Source organism: Rhea americana, unplaced genomic scaffold (genome assembly GCF_003343005.1).
Source record: "Rhea americana isolate MKP2758 unplaced genomic scaffold, rheAme1 scaffold_42, whole genome shotgun sequence".
In the NCBI taxonomy this organism is placed as follows: Eukaryota; Metazoa; Chordata; class Aves; order Rheiformes; family Rheidae; genus Rhea; species Rhea americana.
In genome coordinates, this window is record NW_028186557.1 from 3178769 (window position 1) to 3205576 (window position 26808).

At 46.0% G+C, this 26808-nt stretch overlaps 1 protein-coding gene across 1 annotated transcript in view; it reads left to right on the top strand.

Moving 5' to 3' along the window:
- The first annotated feature begins 315 nt into the window (after window positions 1-315).
- RTN1 (reticulon 1) overlaps window positions 316-26808 on the top strand; it is a 114634-nt gene continuing 88141 nt past the window's right edge. Inside the window, exon 1 of the mRNA XM_085315063.1 lies at window positions 316-662. Coding sequence (XP_085171189.1) covers window positions 473-662 — 190 coding nt within the window. The 5' untranslated portion in view covers window positions 316-472. The remainder of the gene's footprint in view (window positions 663-26808) is intronic.

Sequence of the window (26808 nt, forward strand, 5' to 3'; positions counted from 1 at the left end):
GGCAGCGGGTGCGTTGCCGTGCTTCGCCGCGGCGCTCCGTGGGATGCTTTAGCGAGGGGGGGATGGTGAGGACGGGGATGCGAGCCCCATGAGCGACCGCAGGAGGGGAGGGAAGCGCGTGCAGGGCTGCCAGGGGGGCTTTCCCTCCCCTGCGCGCGGAAGTCGCTGCCTACTCTGCTGAAGCAGTTAAGTGGGGGAGAGTTGCAGCCAGGCTGGCAGATTCCTGCCCTGTGATATGCCAGCCACAGGGTGACGCAAGGGCTGGAAGGCTCCAACTAAACAAGCCATTTTCACCTGCGTAATAAGCGCTAGCGGAGATACAGCGGCAGCAGCGGCGGCGGCTCCGAGTCCCCCGCAGCCGGCCAGGCTCCAGTGCGCCGGCGGCAGCACCCAGCCCTCGGTGGCCACCGCAGCTTTCTGCGGCTCCCGCTGCAGCCGAGAGCCGGAGCCCCGCGGGCGCCTTGCAGGCAGCATGTCAGCCCCGCCGGACCCCCAGGACCTGCTGCTGGCGGGCGCCGGCGGGCACTGGGCTGCAGCCGGGGCGGACCARTTCGCAGCTGGGGCTCCGCTGCGGGATGGGGATGGGGCTCAGCAGCGGGAGCAGCTGGTTTTTGGCTCCGCCAGGGAACACTCGCCCATTGCCATGGCGACTGCATCCCCAGGTAAGAGGCCAGCGGTACCCAGGGATGCTCAACAAAGGCGCCGCGGCAGCAGCAGCCCTCGCTCAGCCCTTCCCCAGCTCCTCACCCAGCTGAGCTCCTCAAAAACATTACTGAGGAGYTGGTGAGAGCACGAAGGAAAAGAGAAAATAACAAGGGATTTCGATCTTTGCAATTAATTGTATTTGCTGGGGTGGGGGAGGGTGGGTGTGCAGGACTCAGCCAAGTTCCCTGAAGCTCTTTGCAGTTTGCCATGCACAGGGCATCCAGATTACTGTTAAATGCTGGAGGGCATTTGATTTCAGCCTGATTTGGTGGGGCTCTGTCCTCATTTGTCTTACACCTGTACACATCTGGAGGGACAGAATTCAAAGGAGTTAGCCCAGTTATTCTCTGTTTCCCTGAAATTCCTGCATGGCCCCTTGTTTTATTTCAACACACAGAGTTTAACAGAGTGACTGCTTTGCAGTGTTTTTATGTTTTCTGCATGGTTTGAGACATATCCGTTTAAGAATGATGGGCTTTTTGATTGCAGTGTTTTCCTCTGTTTTTTAAGTGTATTTAACTCAAAGTGCATGTAGTTTACCTGGGCTTTCAGGTTCAGTGATTTTCCATTTACTTTTGGGATGTATTTGTTTTCCCTTGGTTTAAGATTTATTTCTGCAGTGCATGTGTTAATAGCAGGCGCATATCTATTAATGAACCTCAGAAGGCTTCAGCTTCTGGTAGAAATACTTGAGGGAAAGTGGCTTTCCTTTCTCCCTGATGACATTTCCCCATTTCCTTTTCTGCTTCCTGTCCACCAGCAAATCCAAATAACCGTGCCTTTGGGAAGCTGGTGAGGCCATCTCGACTGCTCTTCCCTGGGAAGTAGACGTTCCCCTTATGCAAGCTGACAGCATTAAACTTGCGTTGACCAAGTTGAGGGTCAGGGCTTGGGCAGGGATTCAGTCTCGGTTATGCAATAGCTGCAGGAGCATTAGGAGCTGCGTTTTGGGGCTGAATCCTCCCTAATCCCCTACAGTCAATCAGCACAAAAGAGTAGCCGGCCGGTAGCAAGCCCGTCTGCATGACTCCGCGTATTATTCCGCTGACACGCAGCCGTGTGGCTTTTCCAGGGCACGAGAGTGCATCTGGGCGTGCGGGCGCTCTCAACATGGATGTTCCCCCCGTGCCTCTCCGTCTGCTCGACGCTGCCGAGCTCGGTAGTGAAACGGGATCTAACGCCCGTCGGCTGCTGGGGGAAACGTTTCGCTGTCGTGTAGCTCGGGGCGGGCAGCAGATGTGCTGCCGCGCGGCTCGCTCGCTGGTCTGAGCGGCAGGTCGTGGGAYGTGGCTTGGTGCTGGAGCGGGAGGCAGACGGCTCGCGGCGCGAGGCCGTTCTCCGCGCGGGCYGGGGGCGGAAAGCGGGGCAGGGACGGGCCCCCTAGGTAGGGTTGCCTCATCGCTGTAACGGCGTCAGGAAGGGAGGGAAGATCTTGAGCGCTTTTGTTGTTCGCTGATGGATAAAAATACGGCCGCGCTGGATCGCAGCGTGTAGAACAAAGAGGGCTGCTCTCCGAAACGGCCTAAGTGCCCAGCGAGTCGAACGACTGTGATATTGCTTACGTTTAATGAAAGCGTCTTCAGGCTTGAACTCGTCTGAGATTCAGACTTCCAGAGGGCAGAGTAGAATGGAGGAGAGAGAGAAAGAGAGAAAGAAGGAGAGAAAGAAGGAAGGAAAGAAAGAAAAAGAAAAGGAAAAGAAACAAAAATAGAACGAAGGAAAAGGAAGAAGGGAAGAGAAGGAAAAGGGGAAGAAGGGAAGAGAAGGACAGAAAACAGTTTTCTGCTTTTGCAGTTCTCCACAAAGGGGCTTTGGACCTCTCTGCCTGTGCCAAGCTGTGGCGCGGTGGAGATGAACGGAGCAGTACAGACCTATTCTGGTGTTTACTAGCTGTAGGTTGACGGGATGTCCGGTTAGCAATATCATGAGAGTAGTTACGTTTTAAATGTTTTACATTTTGTTTTCAGTATTTAACAAAGCAATGGTGTGTGTTTGCRTGTGCATCTACTGAGGACGCCAGGCAGAGCAGTATCAGAGCCAGAGAAGCTCCCGAGTCCCCAGTCTCCGTTTCCATCCGTGCCTGCGGTACCTGTAGTTTCTGTTCTGGATTACCCACAACAGCTGCCCCCCTCTCCCCTTCCCTGGGCAAAGCAATCGCCTTCCTGTTCCTTCTGCATGATTAACTATTCCTGAATTGCTGAATAAGAAGCCATGACATATTGCTGCACGTCTAAATCTGTCACGTATTTCAGAAAACTATTTAATTCTGCGGCTTAGAGGGTGACTCCTGCATGTTCCCAAGCTGTAGGAATGACCCAAGTGAGAGATCCCCGGCTCCAGCAAGTATCATAAACTTATAATACGCTCTATACAGGCAGACAGCTGGGGATACTTTAGACAAGGACCGAAGCATCCRAACAAGAGTGGATTGATCAGTATGTTTTCTAGCTAGCTTCCTGACACACCCCATATCTTCATCCACTCTTCTTGCACTATTCCTTTTTGTCACAAATATTGTTTATATTCTTTGGTGCGAGACCGGGGTTTGAATACTGAGAGATTGTCCTAGCATGAAAATAACTAAAAACAAAAAATGAGAGTTCATCGCAAGTTGTACAGAAGTTTTCTACGCCACCTAAAAATCTGCAGACTTTCCCTGATCTGTTTTTTTTTCTTTTTCCTTCTTTTATTTGAGAAACAGCCAGTGATTGTTGAAAGGTTCAGGAATATTTTCAAGCTGGCCATGGGCCCAGCTTTGAGCCAAACTGGCTTTGTGTCAAAACCTTGTGAGTGATTTCTGAATGATGAAAAGCAATGGATTTCACTCCCTCTTCTTCAGGTCAACCAAAATCAGTAGTGACTGGAACTGAAGAAAAAAATCTCCACTAAGCTGAGGAAAGCTGAAATATCAAACGTATGAGTCAGGGTATAAGGAGCTACAGATCCTGCACCTGCTCCATCTCCTATGGAGCTGCCCTGTTGGATGAAGATTGACTCCAGCAGCTTCTGYACAGGGGCAAGATGAGAAAACAGGATTCCTCCTGCTTTTATACTTGGTTTTATTGAAAATGTTCCTCTCTCTCCAGTTACTCCTTCTCAAAGATGGATTTGGTTCAGGATGAGAGGAGCTTGCAGGCAGCTCTTGCAAGGACTGGAGCCTAAGGCAGTCCTGAAAGGCTGCTGAGCAGTTGCATGTTTGTGAGGAGAGCCCCGTGTCACCCAACACACCATCTGGTCACAGATTCTGTTATTTATTTTTATATACCAACAGTGATTAAAATTGCTTGAAAAGGATTATTTCCAAAAATATTACACAGGCTATCAGGCATTTCCCAGGATAAATACATATGCTTTCCTTCAGAGAAATGGCAAATGGTAAAAGTGGATCTACCTCCTTGGTGCAGGTGTGTTTGGTGGGAAAAAGAGCAGGAGCTCCTTCATATGTTGATTCCTGTGGCAGGATCTTGCAGGGGTGGGACAGAGTCTTGTGCATCGGTGGATACCTGCAGGGATTTACTTGGCAGTGGCGGCATGTCCCTAAGTCTCCATGAGTGAGGTGGTGAACGCTGACACTGAGTCCTACCTGCTGTTACTCTCTCCAGGATGCTCTTGACCTTYGGGTTGGTCCAGGAATCCCTAGTAATCCTTCCCCATCTCATAACTGCCTTCACAGAGAGGTCGCAGGTGGGAGCCAGTTGCCCAAAGGAGAGGTGTCTGGTGCCACATGRCGTACCGCTAGATACCAACACATCTTTATGGGGATGGCAAATATGGCATGGAGCTTATAGGAACCCTTCTGAAATGGCATCTAGGTGGGGGTCCCCCAAGTTGTCTAGATGACACTTGGCATCAGAGCGTGGAGATGTGTTGAAGGCCTTTTGAGGCCATTTGTACTGCAAAGGTTGAGATCCAAAACCTAATTTTTTAAGTTACAGTAGAAAGAACCTTGCTAGGCTGGATTTACTGACCTAAGCATCCTCCATAGGGGAGCTGAAGCAGTCGCTCAAAAATACGTTAACAGTTGCCAGACARCTTGCTCAAATTTAGCCAACTAAGGCCAAATTTAATCTCACTTTGGAAGAATGCTTTCAAAGGATTCATGTATATTTATGCCAGAACTATAATGAACATTTCAGTCCTTCCTGATTTAGAGAACTGAATTTGTTATTTTTTACTCTATTTCCTGGACTGGTCCCYCAAAACCTCTGAAATACTGCTGCAGTGAGGGTGACCAAGATTGTCTGGTGAAGGTTCCCTCTAACCCCTGGCTCTCTGTGCCTGGAAGTAGACTTTGCAGAAAGGGTGAGAAATACAACAGATTTCCTTTTGGGTCCTTCTGTTCCTATAATTCTCATGAAGCTTGACAGAGTGGCCCTTTTGCTGGAGCCCACAATCAGTCATCTTAAAAAAAAAAAAAAAAAAAAAAAAAAAAATCCCTTTTGAAATGCCATCCTTCATCCTCCCCTCTGTAAGGTGGGAGCAACAGCTCCTGTTGGGCTCCTTCAGGAAGTGCTTTGTGATCCGGGGATGAAAAGCGTTATTGGAGGAGTATAAAATCTCCCAGCATAAAATCTGCATGGCAACATCGTTTCTCAGATCTACGCCGATCAAAATGCCACTGCCTTTGCCCTCTTCCCCAGAGCAATGAAAGCAGCTCCATCCCCACTTTGACTTCCACGCTGATGGATTTCCTTCCCGTAGGGCTGCAGATAGGTTGAGCAAGAGGACAAGGCAGATGAAAGAGGCAAGCAGCACCAGCAAGGATGACTCACCTGCCTTATTTTAATCTTAATTACTCAGGAATTAAATGTTTTATATACAGGCAAGGGGTTCATGATGGCATGTGCCTGTGCTGGGGTGGACCTATGGGAATGAGCCAGGGCTCCTGTGAACCACCACCCTGCAGCTAATTAGGTGAAAACAGGACCTACGGCAGGCATTAACCATCCTGACTTGCAATAAGCATGATTTGTAATGAGTTCTCTACTTTAGAGGAAGTAAATATATGTGCTGCTGAGCACATGACATGATTCAGCACTCAGCAGGATGCCCAACATACAGGATTCCTGTTTCTAAAGACACTTCTAATTCTTGGTCAGCCTAATTTTCTCAGCTGGCATATTTGACTGTGAGACAAGTGCCAAATTCTTGGCACTTACCTGCAAAGCAAGGCTCTAAATCGTGAGGACCTTGATGACAGATTTCAGTCCACCTTGTTTCACTAAAGCATCTAAGATCCTGGCTAACTGGATGGGGCACARGCATATTCTTATCTGCTTTGAAAAATGAGGATGATCTTAAGCATATACTTAAAGGTAAGCATGAGCTGTGATGAATTTAGGGCTAAATGATGTACAAGATGTCCTGTGGGTAATGTGGCATTATTCCCCATTAGACTAGAGTGCTTCAGGCTACTTTTGTGTAAAATGGAGGTACCAGCACTTACCTATCACTATACAACACTGTGAAAGTTATTATTTGCAGAAGGCCTTGGACRAAAATCATTCTAATGTTGGTGTTTAATTTAGTCTGCTATGTGAGCCAGGTGAGATTAAAGTTAGTTGGAAATGACTACAGCCTTCATAGCTCCTGAATATTTGAAASGGACAGGCTTATCTAGTGGATATGGGCTTTATCCCTTGATATCTCTCAAAAACAAGGATTTTTGCACCTTTACTTAAATAACAGCTGCTACAAGAGTTCTCTGAGTGTTTCTTTCATTGCTGTAATGAGACACCTGCCCTTGATAGAGCTTCCAATTATCAGGAGAGGTTATCTAACGAAAGGGRGCCATTTGTTCTGGGATTAGCTTGACACGGTTGCTGTTAGGAGCTCCTTACCCTCGCCCTGGCCTGTGGACAGGGCTGCAGCGAGGTCCCTTCGCTGGGCTCTGGGCGAGGAGCGAGCGCGGGAGGCTCGTGGAAAGGGGCTGTCCGCACCGGGGTAGCCCTCCAGCKTTATTTCAGCTCTGGGCTCTATCATGTCTTTTACGACGTGAATTACATCCTCGTCTTCAGCAGCGCCAATGCAGGGGGCATCCGGGTTTATCCCGGTTTTCTTCTGCTGAGCCTGGCCCCTTATACCCTGCTCTGAGCCAGGCTCTTGAAGGCTTTTGGAGGTGCTTCGAAAAGAAGTGCTGGAGAGAACAGCTGCACTGGGGGCTTGCAGCCGGGACAGGAGTCTTGCCACTRACTTCACTGCCCCCATGCAGGTCCTGGCCGAAGGGCTGGATCCTGACTGAGACCCCGGAGCCCAGAGCTGCCGCGCTGCTCTGCCCCACAGCGTCCCCAAGCCCTCCCCGCGTGCCTGCAAGGAGGTTTTGCAGGAGAGCGTCTCTCCACTGAATATTAATGCACTGAATTTCCATAAGCCTTAATTAGGTTGTTCCCCAATGTCCTTAATTTAGAGGCAAAAGAGACACGCTAGTTGATCGTGTGTGTAGGGACGGCTTTGCATTTCAGGGTATTTTCGTTGCTATAAACTTCCGCAATGGAGAGTGAGGCAACGTGTTGGAAATTAAAGCCGTGCATCAGCTGCCCTAGTGGCCTCCCTGCCCCTCGTGGAGGTGTAGCTGTGTGGTACACCCTGCACCCATAAACATTTGCAGCTAATGGTAGTAAAAATGGAGATATCTGRAATATCTTCCATCCCAGCCCTCCTGAATAGTCATAACAACGTGCATCCTGATTTAGTTCGTCATTTTATTCATCTTCTGGCTAGCGCTCAGCTCTGTCTTAGGCTGTGCCACGTTTGCAAGCTCACCGTTCCCCCCCTTGTGTTACAAAGTTTGTACCTTCAGTAAACTTCATTGACCAAATGACTCTAAACTGGAATTTTGCTAAGCTTTAGTTGGTGCAATTGCTTGCGCTGTGGGACTGCCCGAAAGCTGAGCACGCTTCCTCTGGGTTCACAACTTTTGCAGTTCTTTTAAGATACCGTAACGGAGCGTTCTTGATGTTGCTCTAGCACAAGCATTGCCTCAGTTGAAGGCAGAATTGATTTCTCATGACTTCCTGGTAATCCTGAATGTCTACGYGCATAACTTGAGATTTGCAGGCTGGAATTAATTTGTAATTTGGGATGGAAGGAGAAGCTCCAAGCTGCACAGGAGTCAGGAGAGGTCCCAGAGGAGTCAACCTCCTCTGAACACTTTGTGCATGAAATAAAATCGGGATTTGGAGGTTCCAGGCAGCAGCTCTGTTTAGKCTGAAATCCTTGAATCAAAATGGTTGGTAAGTGGTGCCTTCGTTACAGGCAAAATAGGGATTTTTACATCTCTGGGCAATGTGGAGTAGATCTTTAATAGATGGTATCTAATTCTCTACTCGGAAAGTTTCCTGTGGGTTTCTCTAGGCACGTTGCAGGCAAGCCAAGCAAGCGAATAATCATTTTTGTGCACAAATGTGGAGTCACTGAGTTAAAAACTGGGTTATTTTTACATGTGTGAAATAGGAATCCTGCCTTTGAAAATGCATGCCTGTCTCTACTGATGCCAGGAGCAAAGATCTGGATTTTAAGCATTTTGAGAAACTCACCATTCTACAAAACTTTCAATAAGAGATAAAAGGATTTTTAAAAAAAAATTAGGGTTGTTTTTAGAAATTGGGGTATGTTTTTTTCAAATTTTCCTCTAATTAGCATRTTTTACTTGATTTAGCTGCCAGCCRTGTTTAGAAAAGTACCTTATCTACTTTTGGTTTTATAGGAAAATGTTTATTCCAAATTCACCTTAATTATACTTCAAAAGCATTAATTTTAATTATGTCTTGTAAAATTCTCCATTTTCAACTTCCATATCATGCAGTTTTTTTTTTTTCTTTTTCTCTTTAAAAATAACTTTGGAGATCACAGAGGTTCTTACGAGCAGCTATCACCATAAAAGCCAGTTGTCATTTAGATGATTTTTTTTATTTCCTTCAATGCCTTTCTGACATTAGCCTTTCTAATTCAATTGCTTTACAGTAGAAGCACAGGTCAGAGCTAAGGAGAGAGGCTTGGGGATTTATACTCTGTAAAATACATGTGATATGCTTTCACTTTGAAGATGGTAAACAGACCATGTATAATCCCTGGAATATTTAGTAGATCTGCCAGGCCATGAAGACAGCATTTGTAATTTTTGTCTATCTACATACATTTTTACATGGTTGTCCATCCCTATGACATCCAAGCTCTATTCAAAAGCAACCTGAGGAGGGAAGGCTGAAYAAGGAGTGAGAAGGGAATATATCATTTCACAGTAGGAGATTTTAGAGTTTGGGCTTTCTCCCCCCCYCCCCCCCCCATCTCTCTGCTGTTGCTCTTTAATGAATCGTTCTTCTAACCTACTTTAAATTGAGCACCTAGCATGCTAGATGTTTTGCAGATGAATCATACTGTGCAATGCACTTATGCATATCTGCTGTGCAAGTACATTGTCAGCTTGTATTTGATAAGCTACCAGCACATGTGTTTTCTTTTTTTTTTTTCTTGCAAGGTGGGGATGGTAGTGTTGTTCTCAATGTGAGAATAATGCATCYGCTGCTAATAAATCAACCCTGGTCCGAGAGTGTTTCACTGCTTTCACTACCATCTTGAGTAGCGTTATCCTTGGAGGTATAAATTAAAATGGAAAATACATAATCTGGAAAGCTTTCCAGAATCATCTTGAAGAATGTGAGCTTGATGTTACACTGGGATTTCTTTGGTCTGGAAGAGAGCTAACAGTGATGCTGAAGATGTGTTCTGATGACACYCTCAAGAGCAGGAAGATGCAGAATAGCAGAACAGCTACTTTTCTTTTACAGAATATCCTATTTTTTTTTGCCTTTGTCATACAATAATTTCTGATGCTATCTGTACAAAAGGAAATGGATCTGTTTCTAGACAGTTCTTTGAATTCCTTCTGGTCCAAAAAGTRCGGTTTTGGTTGCTCTCTTTTGTACTACTTGTCTCTTATTCTAACATCTGTATAGAATATATTATGTTTTTCTTCCTTAATCTGCAGCTAACTGCCTACAGCTGCTAGTGGGTACGGTCTCTCCGCTAAGTCAGGAAAAGCCTGGGCCGCAGGAATAAGGATTTCAGGAACTCCTGCTGGTTGTTCCCGCTAGGTGTTATTACAGCGAGGTTCCTCGCAGCCAAGGGGAGAAAAATATGCTGCAGAATGTGCTGATCTGCACAAAAATATTTAACAAGGAGGGTTTGACTCTAGCAAAGGTCCAGCAGAAAAGAGGTTTTCTGCTTATCAACATCATCTTGGGGATGGAAATAGCAATGCCATGTCCTTCAGCACTTTCCTTAGGAGTCATTTTTCTGCYTCTCCTCCCCCAGCTCCCAAACCCACTGGATTCTTTGGTATTTACTGGAACCAGGAGCTTAGCAAGATTGCAATGTTTTGGAGCCTTTATAATGTCTCTGTTTCCATTTGCTTTCTCTCAGCCAGCTTTCTGCCAAATCATCCCTTGCTTTCCAAGAGAGGGTGAAAAACACAGAATGCAAGATGAAGCAAGTATTTTTGGGGTTTGTTTTCTTGGGGAGCATAAGTGGGAGCATCCAGGAGAGATCTCCGTGAGTCAGCTCTATCCGAGGGCTGCTCTTCAGGCGTTCTCAGCTGCCTTCCCAAAGATGGCAGCGCCTGGACTAGGGGTCGTTCTCTAGGTGGGTCACATCATGGTTCCCTAGAATAAAGTAAGGACCTTCACAAATGGGGGTTTGCTTTATTAAGCCATCCCAGTGTGCCCCCGAAGCCCATGGGAACAAAGTCTGAGCATCCATCAGCTGCAGGAGGTGTGTGGGCACTTTGGAATTCAAGGTCTACACTTTTAAAAAAGGCTCTTGTGCCGGTTTAAATGTCAGGCCTCTTTGAGATGTTTTAGGATCAAGCCTCTTTACCAGTACGTGTGTTTTGGAAACATGAAAAACTACTTGAAAAGGAGACAACTCTTTCAAAAGGAGATAAATATCTACTGCTGTTTTGCTAATGGGGTGTCTGAGGCACAGTGAGATCTTACAAAGGGCCCCCAGCAGCTGAAGCTGAACTAGAACCAGGTGCACTGAGTCACAGGCAGAGCCAGGCTGCTTGAGTGYTGGCTTCATCGACATCTCAGGTTGGCAGGCCTCGCAGGCTGGGACTCCAAAAAGTCGTATCCCTCTCCTGAAAAATGTAGGTCAGCTATTTTTACTTAGGTGCATGAAGATAATTTCCCCCCTTTTTTTTTTTTTTTTTTTTTTTTTTTTTTTTTTTTTTTAAACTCACATTAAGGATCCTTAGTTAAGTTTTGCAAATGTATTCACCCTTCCAGCTGAACAACATAGAGGGAATCCTGTAAGTACCATGCATTATTTGCCAGTTGTACGGATATAGCTCAATTTGCTGAAGCAACATGTTTCAACCTTTCCAAGCAATTTTTTCCTGTGGAGCCTTCTATTCTGCAGGAAGATTTGCAGTTTGTTGATTTGAGATGAAAATAAAATTGAGAATAAAATGAAAATTTCCCACAGGATGGCATTTCTTTTGCAATAGCTCCAGTTTCCAGCTAATGTCAAGAAAAAAACCCACAAACAACTGCAGTCAGGATGCTTAATTTCAACACTGCATTTATGACTTATCCTTTGTCATTGCTGTCTGAAGAACAGAGATACCAACACGCTTTACTCAGGACTTAAAATATCCATTAAATCTGAGAGCTAGTGCACTAACAAGTATGATTTGTTAGCACCGATTTAGCGCACTCGACACGAACGTGACCTTGGTTCTCTGTGCGCTGGTGGAAATGGAGTCACCCCTGGTCCAGCCCATCTAGTGGCTGCTGAGCTTTAATACCAAGCAGGTTCTTTCTTTTTTATTGCAAATGCCTTTGCCACCAAAGTGCTGCAGATGGTGTGAAGTCCTCAGCCTTCTCGGGCCTAGCAGCTGCCCAGAGTTCTTGGATTTGAGGCTGGGGAAGAGAAGAGGTGAGAGTAGAAAGAAAACAGAATAGCAAGAGGGAGAAATCCAAACTGCTTTCAAGAGAGCTGAGTGGTTTATGGAGGAAATTAGGTAAAGCGATGTCTGCAGCAGTTGGGGGTTAGGTTTGGAAACTCAGCAGGTGCCTTCTGGTCTGCTTCTCCRTTCATGAGCTTAGGAAATGTTCTTTCTTAGCAAAACCACTCCCCTTATACCTGTCRTTTAATTGAAGCTATTAACATAATTACTTCTAAAAAGTTTTTGAATATTTTATACTTTTTCATTTATTTCTTTTATTAACTGGAAGGGCACAAAATCTCAATTCTCCAAGGCAGAGAGAAGTCTGTACAAAYCTTTGCCAGTATGAGTACTGCGCAGAGGAGTGCCATGCCACAGCAGGACCTCTTGGGCCAACATCACTCTCCAGAGCCCTGGAGGATAGCCAGTCTCTCCCAGCTCCTACAGCTCGCACAGGGGAAGTACATGGGAGACCRTGAAAACACAGTAATATCTTGGCCAACTGGAGAAATAATCTGAATAAATAGTTAAGTGATGCAGCAGGGTCAAAGCATCTCAGCAGGAACAGCCAGCTGCGCAAGTACAGGATGGGAAACCACAGACAAGGTCCATCAGAGAAGGACTGAGGGTGTTGGTGGTTATGAGCCAAATGCGAGGCAATGTATGCTGCAAAGTTTGGTTGCTTTGCTGCTGTTTAGCAGCAAAATATGTCAAGACAGGGCAAATGGGCTTAGGAGCAGTGCCATGTTCAGTCTTGTACAGTGCTTCAGGAGCAATGCACGTAGGTAAAGAAAGTCCAGAGGAGACAAAGCAGGATGATCAGATGCCTGGGAAACATGATGTAGAAGCTAAGATTCAAAGAATAGGTTGTTTAAGCTAAAGAAGAGATTCACCAGGGGACAGAACAAGAACGGTCTTAAATTTTATGAAGCCCACTGCAAAGAGTCTGAGTTCATCTGATCTCCAAGCCCGTGAGCAGGAATGGATGTAGCTTCAGTTGCAGCAAGAAGGGTTCAGATCAGTTATTAAAAAAAAAAAAATTAGAAGAACAGAAAAGAAAAAGAATAGAGAAGCCCTGAAAAGGGTTACTGGGGATATGGCTGAGTCTCCATCGCTGGAGGCTTTTACAGGTGATGCAGGGGACACCTGCCCAGATGCTACAGCAAGTACTGCTGTGGTGTGGGGCCAGTGGTGGAGCTAAGTGATGCCCTTCAGGGAGTTCCAACCCATTTTTTCTGGGAATTTATGAGCTGAGGTGAGTCACAGCAGCAGGAAATAGAGTGATTTCTCCTTTTCCCATCTTTTGTCCCTATGCTGTTCAAGCTAGCAGTTTTTGCTGTGAAAGTATGCACCAGCCGTGGGTCTCAGAAAAGTGGGAATTGCTGATATTTTTGTGTTTCGTTGACTTCTCTTGATAATATATTTTTTAATGGCTTTTTGCTTGCTTGGTAGGAAAACCACTACTTTCCTGGGGGCAGGTGAATTGACTGCTGCAGACAAAACGCAACATAGCATTCAATGACTTTAAAAGAAATGAACAAAGCAATTTTCAGCTTGAAATAGTAGTAATAAGGTTTCTTAATAAATTCAGGCCTGGCAGGAAGRAATGACAGAAAATAAAGTGTGCAGGGGTACTTGGAGATTAACAGCTTGGTGCCTGCATCCAAGGAAGCAGGAATAGGAAAATGATACAAACAAATACAGGCTTATTAATTTGATCCSACTGGTATTGTTAAAAACATTAAGGTAAATGGAAAATGGGAGAAAATTCCTTGTTGATTTATAAATGTGGGCTGTGACAGACAAACATGATGGTTTACTTCAGTTAAGATCTTGATTTTTTTTTCCCCCCTGTCTGGCCTTCAGTCAAGTGTAAAAAATACAGTACTACATGGAAAATTGCTGGCTGGGCTGGAGACGGTGGAGGGTGATACAGCTGCGGTGCACTGGGTGTTGCTGAAACAGCAGACTGACAGCTCGTGCTGAAAGGAAAATGAGCAGGTGGCACGGGTGCTGCTGGCGGGTTCCTCCCTCGGTCTCGGTGCCGGTTATCTTAAATGTCTTTGTTCCATGTCTGGCACCAAAAGTCAAGCTTTGGCCTCAAGACCACCAGTGCCATTCAGCGCTGGGTGCAGTCCTGTCCTGCTACGCTCTGACGGCACTGCGGACCTTGGATGAAATGGGGAAAGCAACAGGAGTGACATAAACTCCCACCAAAACCAAAATCGCCTCCCCCTGCCAAAAAAACCTGAAATGAAATACTGAATATTTGACATTGAGTATTTTGACATTCAGTTTCAACATTTTCCAAAACAGAAATACCTTTGCAATAGCTCCAATTTATCAAAAAAAAAAAAAAAGTTTTATTGACATGACTTTTTCCAGCCAACTCTGAAAATTTTCCAACCACTCCTGAAGATGAGGAAATAACCAATGAAAGTAGTTGTGAGAAATGTGGTGTTAATRAAATAGCATTTCCTCAGATCAGCTTGTTAACCAAATTTGGAAATGATTCTCTTTATACTTAGACTTGGTGAAATGATCATGAATATTTSAAATGTGAGTGGTACTGCTCTAATTGAAGCCTCTTATGAGAGTCACATGATTATTTAATGAGTGAGCAAATGCATCTTTTCTAAATACCTGTTTGTGCCACTTGGTGCTTTTTTTCTCTTGATGCTGATGCATACAAGTTTGTCATTGGCAAAGATGTCTTCTAGGAAAACCATTTCTCAAGCACTGATGAAAAATGAGGATTTGGTTGGAAGAGCGACTGTCGCGGTTCTGATGCAGCTGGTCCGCTGCCGTGTCTTTTGCCATTTTCTGGATCTCTTCTTTAACACTGCAGTGATGGGGAATAATCAGGTCTGCAAAAGATTAGAGCATGGGGACACTGGTAGTTTTACCATTCATGGTATACTATGTGTTGCACCAATTTTTCACCAAAAGTTTATTTATGAAGTTTGGGAAAGAAGGACTCTCTTTCCTCGAGATCTCATTAAAGCATTCAGCTACGGCAGAGTTCAGAAGAGGCTTCTCTGAAGTACATTGTAATTGAATATAAAACTCTGCTTTTTGAATATAAAGCGAGACGTGTGATCTTCCTTTTGCTTGGCAACCCAGGCTGCTGCTGATACAAGATAGTACAGAGTGAGCCGCCGGGATTGAAGAACGAGCGACGCTTTTCTCATCGTAAGGGTTAGTACAGCTGCAACAGTCCAGGTTATCTGATCTACTTGATCCCCTGAGGTTACACATATTTTTTCATCTGGTACAAAGGCTAGGGTTTATCTCCTTCTGTTTGGATAGCAGCTCCACAGGTAAGCACGCTCATTTTCTATCCCAGCAGATATTCCACCCAACGTTGGTGACTGTCTTCCAGCTCAAGTGAATTGTTGCAAATCCATCTGGGTGACATGGATATTTCCAGAAGTCCTTTATCTCTGTGTTTCACTGGCTGGCTTAAATTATTAACAARCTGTCCTTTCAAACTAAGCTGCCAAGCCAGCCACAACTCCTCGAACCATTAAYGCAGTAAGAGGCAAATTCTTTGCGAAAGCACAATCCTTTTTGTTGACTGGATTCCACTTACTGACCAAAGGAATTATAGATCAAGGAAGAAGAAAAGGAAAGAAATAACAGGCTCGGAAATCTGAAGCCGGACATYGATACACAGGACAGTATCATGGCAGTCCTTTGAGCATGCAGATAAGATCCATTTGGGAATAAATAACAGAGAATGTTTAGGAAAACAGCTGGAGGGAGCAGTGTTAGTTATTTCCATTCGGTAAGATTAGTGTTTTTTCATAGAATATGAAGGCCCGATTTTGATGTTTGTCAATATTTACRGATCTCAGTCTGTATGCAAGTAGAAAAAGAAGGTCTCAAATAGCACTCCGTGCGTGTTTAAAATAAGCTCCATTTTCTGTGCTTTGCTGACTCAACCGAAATGGCCTGGTATTTTGAAGGGCTGGGAACGCCTAAATCCTTTTTCAGCTGCCGCAAGCTGGGAATGCTACACATCTCTTACAGACAGGGTTTTGTTTAGTGGGGCGAACTCTCCAGGCACCCGCGATTAGAAAAAATTACCTTATGTTCTCACCACAGCAAAATCTGGCTGAGCTGGTAGCAGGGTGACTGACTGCGATCAGCCTTCTCGGTTTCTGCTCGTTCCTGATGGTGCATGAAAGCTTTGCTACTCTGTTTTGGGTCCCTGTGATATTTCAGAGTAGGGAAAAGCTCAGATGAAAATGGGGGGGGGGGGCAAAGAAGAGAAAAAGGGTATAAAAGTTGGCCTATATGGAACATTTTATTATTAAATATCTGCGACTGCAAACATTTACTTCCCCCCCCATCAACCACTATGACAAGCCCAAGAGAAAATCCATTTTTTTAATAGCTCCCTACATTTTTGTTATATGGCTCTGAGGTAACATTGTTTTCTATATTCATAAGGGAACATATCCTTTTTGTATAACCTTGAAAAGTAGCAACAAGGCATTAATGCATTTTTTTACCTAATATTTGGATTTTTCTTTCACAAATCTATGCTTTTAGACTTTTTAGGATGCTTATAAGACATGCCATTGAGTCTGTGTTGAACAGGGGGTATTTTTTACCTCATTGCCTGCAAGACTGAGGAGCACTTCCATCCAATTTGAAATGTAAATGCTTGGATAWGTGTGGAGCTTGCACACACAAACTTATTGTCCCATGGGGCAAAAATGTGATTTCTGAGGCATATGGAGAAGTTATTCAGCCATTTGCTACCTTTGTCCTCCCACATCTCTCCAGCTCATAATCAGCTCATGCTCCATGCTCCTTGCTCTTCCTCCCAATCGGACCTCGCTTTAGCGAGATGGCTGGTGGACTGTGTCCYGCTTGGGGCCCTAAGGAGGTGTAAAATAGAGTGACAAATTGGATAAGCCAAGGCAGAGGTGTGAGGGCCCCATGRTGTGAGGGGTTGCTGAGGGCGTTGAGGTTGTTTGGCTGGGGGAGAAGGACAAGSGACAGCTGCTGCCTGGTGGATGCTGATGGAGTAGGGGGGAAAAAAGCTGTGTTTCATCTAAGGAAAAAGATGGTGYGGTGGTGAGGATATTTTCCCCAGGATTTGTATGAGCACATTTGACTGGGTGACTGAAGTGGGGGCAGCTGCCCACTGTCCCAAGTGCCAACACGTTTAGGAGAATCTGGACCTATTTCTATGTCTTTAAAATGAAGATTTTTTTCCTGTCTCTCTCCCTCTTCTACCATCCTCCAAGATGACTAACGTGGTGACCTCTTGGGGCCAGCACTCTTTTGCCAGCAGCATTTTGCAGGAATTGGTGGTGATAACGGAATAAGCGAGAGGCAGTGACAAAAGAGCCCTCGTGTTTTATCATGTGCTGTACCATCAGCTCATGGATGGAGAACTCAGTTAACACCCGAGAAACCCTAATTCCTCTGGAGGAAAAGGTGTTTGGCTGCATGTGTCTGTGCTCTGAGTGTTATTACAGTTGTAGAGTAGTGGGACTCACTCACACCAGCTGGTTTTCACCAAGGCGACAGCGAGGAGAGCAAGTCCTCGGTGCTGTCATGTCTCTCCTGCTGTGGGCAGGTTGGTTCATTTTCCAGTTTAATTTCTGTGAGCAATGTGTGCTTCACCTTCTGTTCTGTGCACTGTGGCACGGGATCGTTCTGACATTTTAGCATGCCAAGAAAGAAAAATAAAAGCRCCTTCATTTATCTGGGTTAGCAGCTGCTTGCATGAAGGGAGCTGAGTGGAGATGCTGGACCCCAAAGGTGCTGTGTACAGTATGGCACGATGCAGACTGTGATCTACCAGCTTTGCAGTCCTCCAGCCTTGATGAGCTCTGGATAAACTCCCTCTAGCAAATAACGTTATGTGAGGAGCAGTGTGATGTGGGGCTGGTATTCCCAGGGAGCCTGGCCAAAGTGGAAACGTGGCAGTGGGGCRGTGCAGGCGATGTGGGGAGACAGCAGGTAGAACAGCATGTCCAGGTGCAAAGAGAAATGAGAAAACAGTAAGAGACATTACTGAAATATAGGGGTGTTCAACACTAGGCACCAGCAGGCAGCACGCTATGGCTGAACTGTCCATCTGTCCATCCCGCCTGGACAGTGTCACACTGAGATATGAGGAGAGGGACACAGAGCCTCCAGGTGTGATGATGAAGAGGAGAGTCATCAAGAGGTCCTGGCAAGAAGGTCTGGGAGGGGGAGGCAGTAGAGCAAGTAGCGGCTGGGATGGTGGCACACCAGGGATTTATAGGATGAGCGAGGAAGATATGCCAGCAACCCATAGTGTGCTTTGCTGTTGGTTTACAGAAACTAAGAGATTTGCAGCCTCCCAGTATTTCTGCCGCCCCTGCCTGCGCAGTGCCTTGCTGTAAGTACTGAGGGTGACAGGTGGTGCAGGGGACCCAGACCTTTGGCCGCTATAGGTCAGTAGAGCTCCATGGTCCTTCAAGGTCAGGCAGACCATGGTCTATCCAGTGACGGGCTTTGCATGGATCTGCCCCTAAAGCCTTCTCTGAGCCCAGCTTGTCCTTGGGAAGGGTGGATCTGATCCCTCATGTTTAGCATGCTGTTGACTTTTTGATGTTACATTCCTCTCTTGATTTCTCCAAGAAGATATTTGGCAATTGCTTGGAATGCTTTTGACGGTCCCCTTTTTGTTTTCTTTGGCTTGAAGGCATGGAAATCTGCATACACATTATGCTAAATACTTTTAATTTCACACTGTTTGAGTCACTGCTTCCTGACCTACGGCAGCAGCAGATTAAGCTGGGGTTGACCTTTCTCTAATCTGCAAATTGAGAAATTTGTCCTGTGTATCCCTTAGTTATGAAACAGCGATTATACTAGCCAGGATAAAATCTGAAGGCCATCAGCTCCTCTGGCTCAGCTCATCACCAGCTGGGAGCAGCAATACATTTCTCCCAACTGCAAAATTAGCTGGGTGCATTGCAAAGAGTGGTCACCATCTCTTTTAAATGCTAAGCTTAAGGCTAGCATGTTCTTTGTTTATGTTTTAGTAGGAAAATAAACCCTGGAATTGTGTTCTGTTACTGTAGGAGTTAAYATGTGGTTTTGTTTCCAGGCCATTTCTAAGGAGACGTGGTGTTTGCAGGTCATCTCTAGCATGTGGGCTTGTCCTAGTTGCAAACAACCTTGCAGTTTTGCTTCTGCTGGAGACTGTAATTCATCAGGCTCCTCTTTTCCCTTTCTCTCCTGAGCATCAGCCAGAGATCACTTAATGTGCCCCTGTCAGTCCTGGCTTAGGAAGTGAGGAGCCAATGGGTCCCAGGTTGGTGCCTTCCCACCAGTTCTCTGCATCCCGGTGTCAGACAGCCACCAGCCTTCAGACGCAGCCCCTTTGACACCATGGCAACGTGTCTGCGATCCCTCCCCGCTTGCTCTTTTCCATCTGTCTCTCAGGGAAAAGTGCAAAGAGCCTCATAATCTGCTGTGCCAGGCGGGGCCGTGGGGAGGGGAGCTCCTCTTGAGAGGCAGATGGGCCAAGGAGACTGTGGACAAGAAGATGCTCTAGCCAAATCTGGACTAGCYCCCTCCCAGTGCTGCAGCAAGTGGTGGGAAGTGCTGAGGAGGATGTGTGTGCTGGAATGGAGGGGTGCCCACCATTCACAAGTCTGATTTTCACCTGTTATAAACTGTTAACCCCCAGGCAGGACATCTGAGAACTTGAGAATGTTGCTACATGCTTCCTATTTAGTGCTGTGTGTATTGAATGAATAAAAAAAAAAAAACTAGGCACAGCCCATGCAGAGCTATTTTCCTTATCAGGAGTGGCTTCAGCTGAAAGCACTTGCTGCTGAGTAGGATGTCAGGATTTTCTGTGCAACCAAGAACATGGTTCGTATGGMTTCCTGGACCCATCCATGCAGGCATCTGGGACTCAAGGAATAGTTAATGGATCTCTAAGATAAATGGGTGAAAATAAATGGGCCCTTGAGGCCTGAGGGCAAGTTTCAGAGATATTCCCACTGCTTTCTTAGGTCTATTTAAAAGAGGAATTGGCTGCTATTTTTGTATTTGGAAATCCAAGAAAAGTTTCCAATCCCAGAAGATAGGGAGCTGTGTGAGGCAAGCACACACTGGGATGCTGAAGATGACGAAGAAAGTCCGCTCCAGCAGGTAGGGCTGTCCACCCAGAGAAAGACAAGTGGGGCAGTTTTCCTGCCTGTCTCCCATGCCTCTGCTGTTGCAAGAAGTTGAGGAGCAACCCAGCTTGCACGTGGCAGTGTCTCCTACCTAGTGTCACAGTCCTGGCAGTTGTCACTGTGACTGCRTATACTTGCAAGCACAGAAAGTCTCCCCTCTTTGCGACGGAGGAAGCTCCTGGAGGTGTTTGAAAACACCCCATATTTGCCATAACTTTGTATTGCCATTTTTCATGCTTTTCWTGTTCCTTCTTTTCTTTTTTTCTTTTTTTTTCTCCCAGAAGTCCAAATCTCCAGGTATTTGTTGCTCAGAAGATGGAAAATCTTTGATCTRGGGCCACTGAAAGCATGCACAGGCACAGKGCAGGGCAGGGGAGAGGAAGGAGGATTAGAAATCCGTGGAGGGAAGGGCAATAGTCTTCCCAGAACAATTCCCATGTTATCACATTGCAACTTTTTCATATTTGGAAGAAGAAAAAAAAGGTTTTAGCCTCTGTGCAAAGGGATTCTGGTCCCCTTACAGCGTGGTGCAGATGCAGGCTCCAGCCGTGGCCCTCAGCCTGCAGCGTTGGCCATCAGTACCTGTTCTCTGGATGCTTTGCACTGCTCCTGTTAAGGTTAATTGCAAGCTGTTCTTGAGGAAACTTTCTGGAGTCCTTTATAAAGGGAAACTGTTAGAGCTGCTGTGTTTTGTTGCCTGTTGGGCTGGTTTCTTGCTGCTCGGTGTGAAGGGATTTGTATAGGAAGGCTCTTATATTTTTGCTGTGCTTTCACCCTCATCATTGTACGTTTTGACTGCAGTCACTACTGTGGTTTGAGCCTCAACTTGTGTAGGAGGCTGCAAGTCAGGGACTTGCTTTTCTGTCCGGCGTTTCTCTCCTCCTGCAACCACTTTGGTGCACCCTGCATCTTTGCAGCTGAAGATCCCCAACCGCTGACTCTCCCTGCGGGCAGGAGGTTTGCAGAAATGCCCAAGATGTGGGACAGCGCCTTCCTTTGGGGACTTTGCCCGCTTTCCTGGGAGCAAACGCCCACAGCTGCTCTCCTGGGGATGGAGGCAATGGCTTGGGAGCTGCAATCCCCCCGCACAGGTCTGGGAGGATGGGGATTTTCCYGGGATGTTCAGAGCCGGAGGGTGGGCTGGAGCCCAAGGCATTTTTTGTGCTATCTGTGCCAAACGGGGCACGTTCTGCTGTGGGGGAAGCACCCTCCGAGGGCAAAGGTGTGGAAGTGGTGTCTCCATCAACCCGTTGAAGCCAATCAACCTTGCCGCCTTGCCTGCCCACGCGAGGTGCTGAGACAACCTCTGTATTTGCAGCTTCTGCAATATCTATGCAGCGGATGTGGTGCATGGCAAGATTTCTACTCTTTGGAGGTGGGTGAGTGCCCCCCGTCCTGGCAGCTCTCCAACCTCGGTCCCTCCAGAGAACTCTGCAGCTGCCTGAAGGGAGATTACGAAGCATCATTTCCCAAACCCTCTGTGTATTAAATAGGTTGCAGAGAGCTCACGCACAAATAAATGTTAGTTTGGGAAAACACACAGGTTAGCCGTGCTGTGGCTTGATAAAACCTGGTGGGGCGACAAAATGGAAGTGTCAGTGGGAATTGCACAGTCAGCCTGTTTAACCTCCAAAGAGAGCCGGAGCCCCGGCGATGGAGAGTAACAGCCCTTCCCTAAAGCAGAGGAAATACGGATCTGGAGCACGCATCCGGGGCCGCGGGATGGAGCGGGCCCGTGTCCCCGGCTCCGAGAGCGCCTCCGCAGCGGCGGTGCTGCGGGAGGCTCCTCTCTCCCGGAGCCGTCCTGGAGGGTCCGTCCCTTCCTCAGTGCAACGTGCCTGCTGTGCCACACTGAAACCTCAGTTACGTGCTAACGGCCGGCCCCAAGCTGCTTCCTGCGTCTGCATCAGCACGAAATTAATCTCTGCCCGGYGCCAAACGCTGATGTGTGGGAGAGCCCCGGCCTTCCCTGGCTGGGCAGAGACTGAGCTGCTAATTAGGAGCCTGGGCTGGGCTGTCAGGGTTGCCCTGAATGGGGATTTAGGGACATGCCTTGCAGTGACGCTGATCCCGTTAACACCGCTGCGTGGCAAGTGCCGGTACCTGAATACGAGAGACCTGTTTGCATTTAATGTGGGAGCTGGGTGCCTCTCTGTCGCCTCTCTGTCTCCCTTCAGATTCTCCTCCGTGCAGCTCTAGCATCTTGCAGGCTGCACCAAGCACGTGTAAAGCCAGCTGTCTGCCCATGGAGAAGCGCTGGAAGTTATTTGGTGGCAAAGCGACACACACTGAGAGACCGTACTTCTTTACGCAGCACCTACATCTCACGTGGGTGTGCAAGGAAGCACGCTGGATTTTCACTTCTGTTTAAATTCATTCTCCTATGGAACTGGGCAACTGCGTCTTAGGTAGGTCGCAAATTCGTTACGTTCATATGCAGCTTCTCAGCTGCACGTGGACAGATATAAAGCAGGTAATGCTGCTGCCATCGCAAATTGTTGGGGTATTTTGAATTAAAACCTTCTTGGCAGTGACTTTCTCTGGCAGAGAGAAGAGCCCCTTGTCAGCAACACATGGAGAAATGATGTTGGAGACTTCCCCTCCAGTGAGCAGGGCCTTCCAAATCAGAACCCTGATGTAATTATGTGGGTTTTTTGGACTCCAGATCCTAAGAAACTCGCTGTTGAATAGTATGTTTCTTGCTAGTTCGTTCATCTGTGAATTTTCCTGGCAGGTAGCGTATAAATAGCTCTAAGGCACAAGCGATTCACGAGTTCTTTTCAGAATACAGATTTGAGTCATTTTAAAGCCTCCTACTGTAGTTCTTTTAAAAAATGAACTCATTATTTTAAGGGTAAGATTTATGCCTGAGAGGGAGCGAGGAATTCCTGTCTTAAGTTTGTGCATCCAAAAAAATACCTTGTTTWAAAAGCAATAAGGAGTACAATTGCATGTGAGCTGGCTAGCGAAGTGAATAGGCGACATCTGCACATCGCCGCTGTTGGTTGTGCTGTTCTTCAGCAATAGSTACTCAGCTTTCTAGAGCCAGGAATAGAAACCAGGGTTCCTTATTCCCAGGAGCCCTTTGCCATCTAGGGCAGAGCAATCCAGCTGGATCCCTCTGGCCATCCTTTCTGCCTGACCCCAAACACCATTCGGCTTTCCATAATTAGGGTAAAATTAGGGCAAGATCCCGCAGGGACAGAGGCTGCCGGAGCAGGGCTAGCACAGAGCACAGAGCTCGTCTGTATGTTGAGCAGAGGCTCCTTCTCCAGGTAGAAATTGAGTCTGAAGGGAATTGGGGGATTGGATAAATGCTCGTTGTCAGTGCAGAGGGCRTCCAAATCTTCCACAAACAGAGGCATAAAACCCAAGTAAATAGGGAAAAACAAAGAGATGGTTTCTCTAGTGTCACCACCTGTGTGGTACAACTTTGGCTGTCCTAGTAACAGTAATAACAAGGCTATGATGCTCACTGAACACACCAGGGCCAAGGAATAACACGTTTAGTTCAAATAGTAGGAGACCTCTGAACAGAGCAAACTAGTGACCTGCACTGGAGTCCACCTGAGACACTTCTTCCTTTGGATAAAATACCTCTACTTTGCCCATGCATAGGTAGTTAAGGGCTTTGTGTCATGTGTCCTTTTCGGCTATGAAAGCATCCCAGCATAGGTTTCAGGGAGTGAGTCAGGATTTATCTCCCAGTAAGTCAGACCAGCACCTTTTTTTTTTCTCTGAAATTGTATGCAGTTGTGCAATCGCAGTCCAAAGTGAGTTGTAGGACCAGATTAAACCTGTGAAGAGAGTTTYAATAGGATACACGGGTGGCATTTCCCTTTCTTTTGTCTTCAAAACATGCCTGACTGCCATGCCCAGAGCAGCTTTGTATCTCCTTCGCTCAATGTATTGCGCTCGCATCTATTGGAATTAGTATTGTGTCCTCAGTGCATCTTCCTGCAATGTGGCATCCAAATTCTGCCCTCAGCATGCGGAGCAGGAACGGACCATCACTCCTGTGGGGCAAAAGCAACACAGGCAAGCTCTGTATGCCGTAATCATCCACTACTCCTTTCAAAGCCCAAGGTGAAAATTAAAAATAGCCTGACACTTTTGATGCGTTTTTAGCACGTAGTTCTGCTGACACGAGCCATGTGAGTGAAGCCTGAATGAGTCACAYGTCATCAGCGCTCTGTGGCTTCCCAGTGTACGTTTTGGGGGTCCTTGAGGACTTACCACCGCTATTTCACTGCCATGGCTGCTGTGAGCCAGGGAGCCCAGAGCAGCGAGATGCAAAGGCGATGTCTGAAGGGATTCAGTTTACCCGTGACTCTTAGGCCAGTGTTGAAGCCATAAGCAGGAGCAATCTTCTGCAGAAGACCAGACTCCCTGTGTTGTGTTAATAAGTGGACAATAAAATMCTAAATTCAGTAGTCTTAACAGCTGCTGATGTTATGAGAAAGTAAAATATTATTCCTTTTTAAGAACAAAGTGAATAGATTTGAATCCATCTAATATTGAAAAGGCAATAAGCAACATACCGCAGCAGGTCTCCTGCAGAGATGTCTAACTTATTGGTGCATTACTCCTTGGTCTGGGAGCTTACACAGCTCCAACATGCAGTTACCTTCCTATGGAGTTAAGGTAGCTGGTATGGCTGAAGAAACATGGGGAATTGCCACATGTGACCATGGGGTCTCAGAATACAGCAGAGACGAGGTGGAGGTGAAGAGACACGAATCCTTGGCCTTCTCCACTCGGCCCAGCCATTGGGTAGTAATGTAAAGAGTGAAAAAAAAGAAGAGGAAGCTAAAGATCAGCTGTGTTTTATGTATGGATGATTATTGGAGGAAGGAAATGCTTCTTAAATCAGAAGAAAACTAAATCATCTCATTTAGTGTCCTGCAGAATTCATGCTTAAAGATTTCATCTCACAGTGCTCTAGCAAGGACAAACCCACTCTGCGAGTAACTGAGTGAGTGTTTCTGTGCACATCCATATTTGATAGCGATGAGAAACAGAAGAAGCCTTCTTATTTCTTCCAAGCCTTTGATTTATCTGAATTAGTATCTCCCTCAATTTGGCATGGTTCTACAATATTTTCTTGCAGATCATAATTCGTATTTGCTGCCCTTTCCCATAGCAGGTGTGGATGTACTGTAACCAATGGAGTAAAAAGAGGGAGAAGCTACGTGGGGTGCAGCTCATCTTCTGTGGCAGCTTCTGTGCTTAAAAATAAAGCAATTAGGATAGTGAGATAAAACAGCACTTATAAGTGTTTGCTCAAGCTCCGATCAAGTGTTTGGTTAGACTGTGTCCAAACACCAGTGCACTGATATGAGTGATGCTTCTCCTCATTAGTACAGGGATATTCTTTGATAATGAGGRTATTTATTATTCATAATCTGCTGCTGGTTGTTCTCATCATCARCTGAAGGAGACACCATAATGTGTGCAAATTGTTTAGTTCCGCAGTGGCTAATGAGCAGTGAGTATATTCCAGACTAAGAATTTGCCATAACTCCACAGGTGAGAGAGTATAAAGTATTAAGTAATAACATGCAGATAATGAACGTATTTACAGAAAGCAGAGCTGAGTGACAATAAAAAGGCCCAGGCACCTGAATAATTTATTCTGAACTAACAATATGATAGTAAAGGARGTCCATATTAAAAATATTTATATRTAAATATATATGCATACACATACAAAACATGTATATGTATGTATATATACATGTATGTATACACACATACCATTTGGGAACTCAAATGAAGTTCCTATATTTAAAAAGTTCCCAGCCTTTAACTGGTCCCGTTGAACACAGTGGGAGGCCGTCACTGGTGAGAGATGTGGCCACTCAATGTGTGCTTAAAAGCAACCTAGATTTTTTTGGGGTGCACTGGTGATGCACCCCCCTCCAAGAAAATTTCGTGCTAACTCATTTTCAGTAAGGTAGGAYTTGATTCTTATGTCCAGCCCTCAGAAAACTGTGGATCTCAGGTGAGCACTCTCACAAGATTTCTAACTTATTACTATAACTAGCTGATAACTTCAGTGAAGATTAAGGCACTATTGAGATTGCTACTCTATAAACGTGTAGTAAGAGAGATCCTCCGTCCAAAGGACACACAACTGAAACAGYCCCAGTTACACAGACACAGCTCCTTTGTGTTTCTCATTTCTCCACCTGTGTCCACCTGTGTCGTTTTAGGCTGCAGCTGTCTGGACCACTTGGGCCTACCTTGTTTTTCCAGCATTCAGCATATAGGGTCATTAGTCACTGGTGGGACTTCTAGAGCTTCACACAACTCAAATAAGTAGTAATAATAGTATGAGTGCTACAATTAATGGACTGTGTGCTTCTGGGCAACTGCATGGGTTTCTACTTAAGAACTGAACACCATACCAGCAGATAAGTTTTTTAAGAGTGTTTCTCTTTAGAAGCTATGGCTTGAAATTCAGGCTTGTCCWCTTGACAAAAAACATTTTGAACTTACTTTGAAAACTGCACTTACGCACCCTAAGAGTGGTGTTGTGCAGCCACAGGGAAAGCTCTCCTTGTCTTCTTGCCTTTCTGTCACTGAGACATTAAACCCACTGCTGTCCCTGGTGGCTGAGAACAACGGGGAAGCAGTTGTGCGTCACCTCGATCAACAACRGCAACACTCATCCTTGTGCTCTACCTCCACTTTTACTGACTGCAACAGAGCCTCTGAAGAGCTCTTGAAGTTCCCACCTTGCCTTTCAGGAGAATGGCAAGGCTTTCCAGGCTGACTTTTCTTTACAGTATCTCATCATAATTGTCAGTTAAGTCTAGATTACTGGAGATGAGTTTCATTGAACCCGCAACATGATGATCAAAGGACATGAGCCACACTTGATGGAGAATGACAGCCATTGACTGCAAGTAGAAGGATAAATGAATTAAATTAGTTGGTTGATGGGTTTCCTCCTTCTTTTTTTTTTTTTTT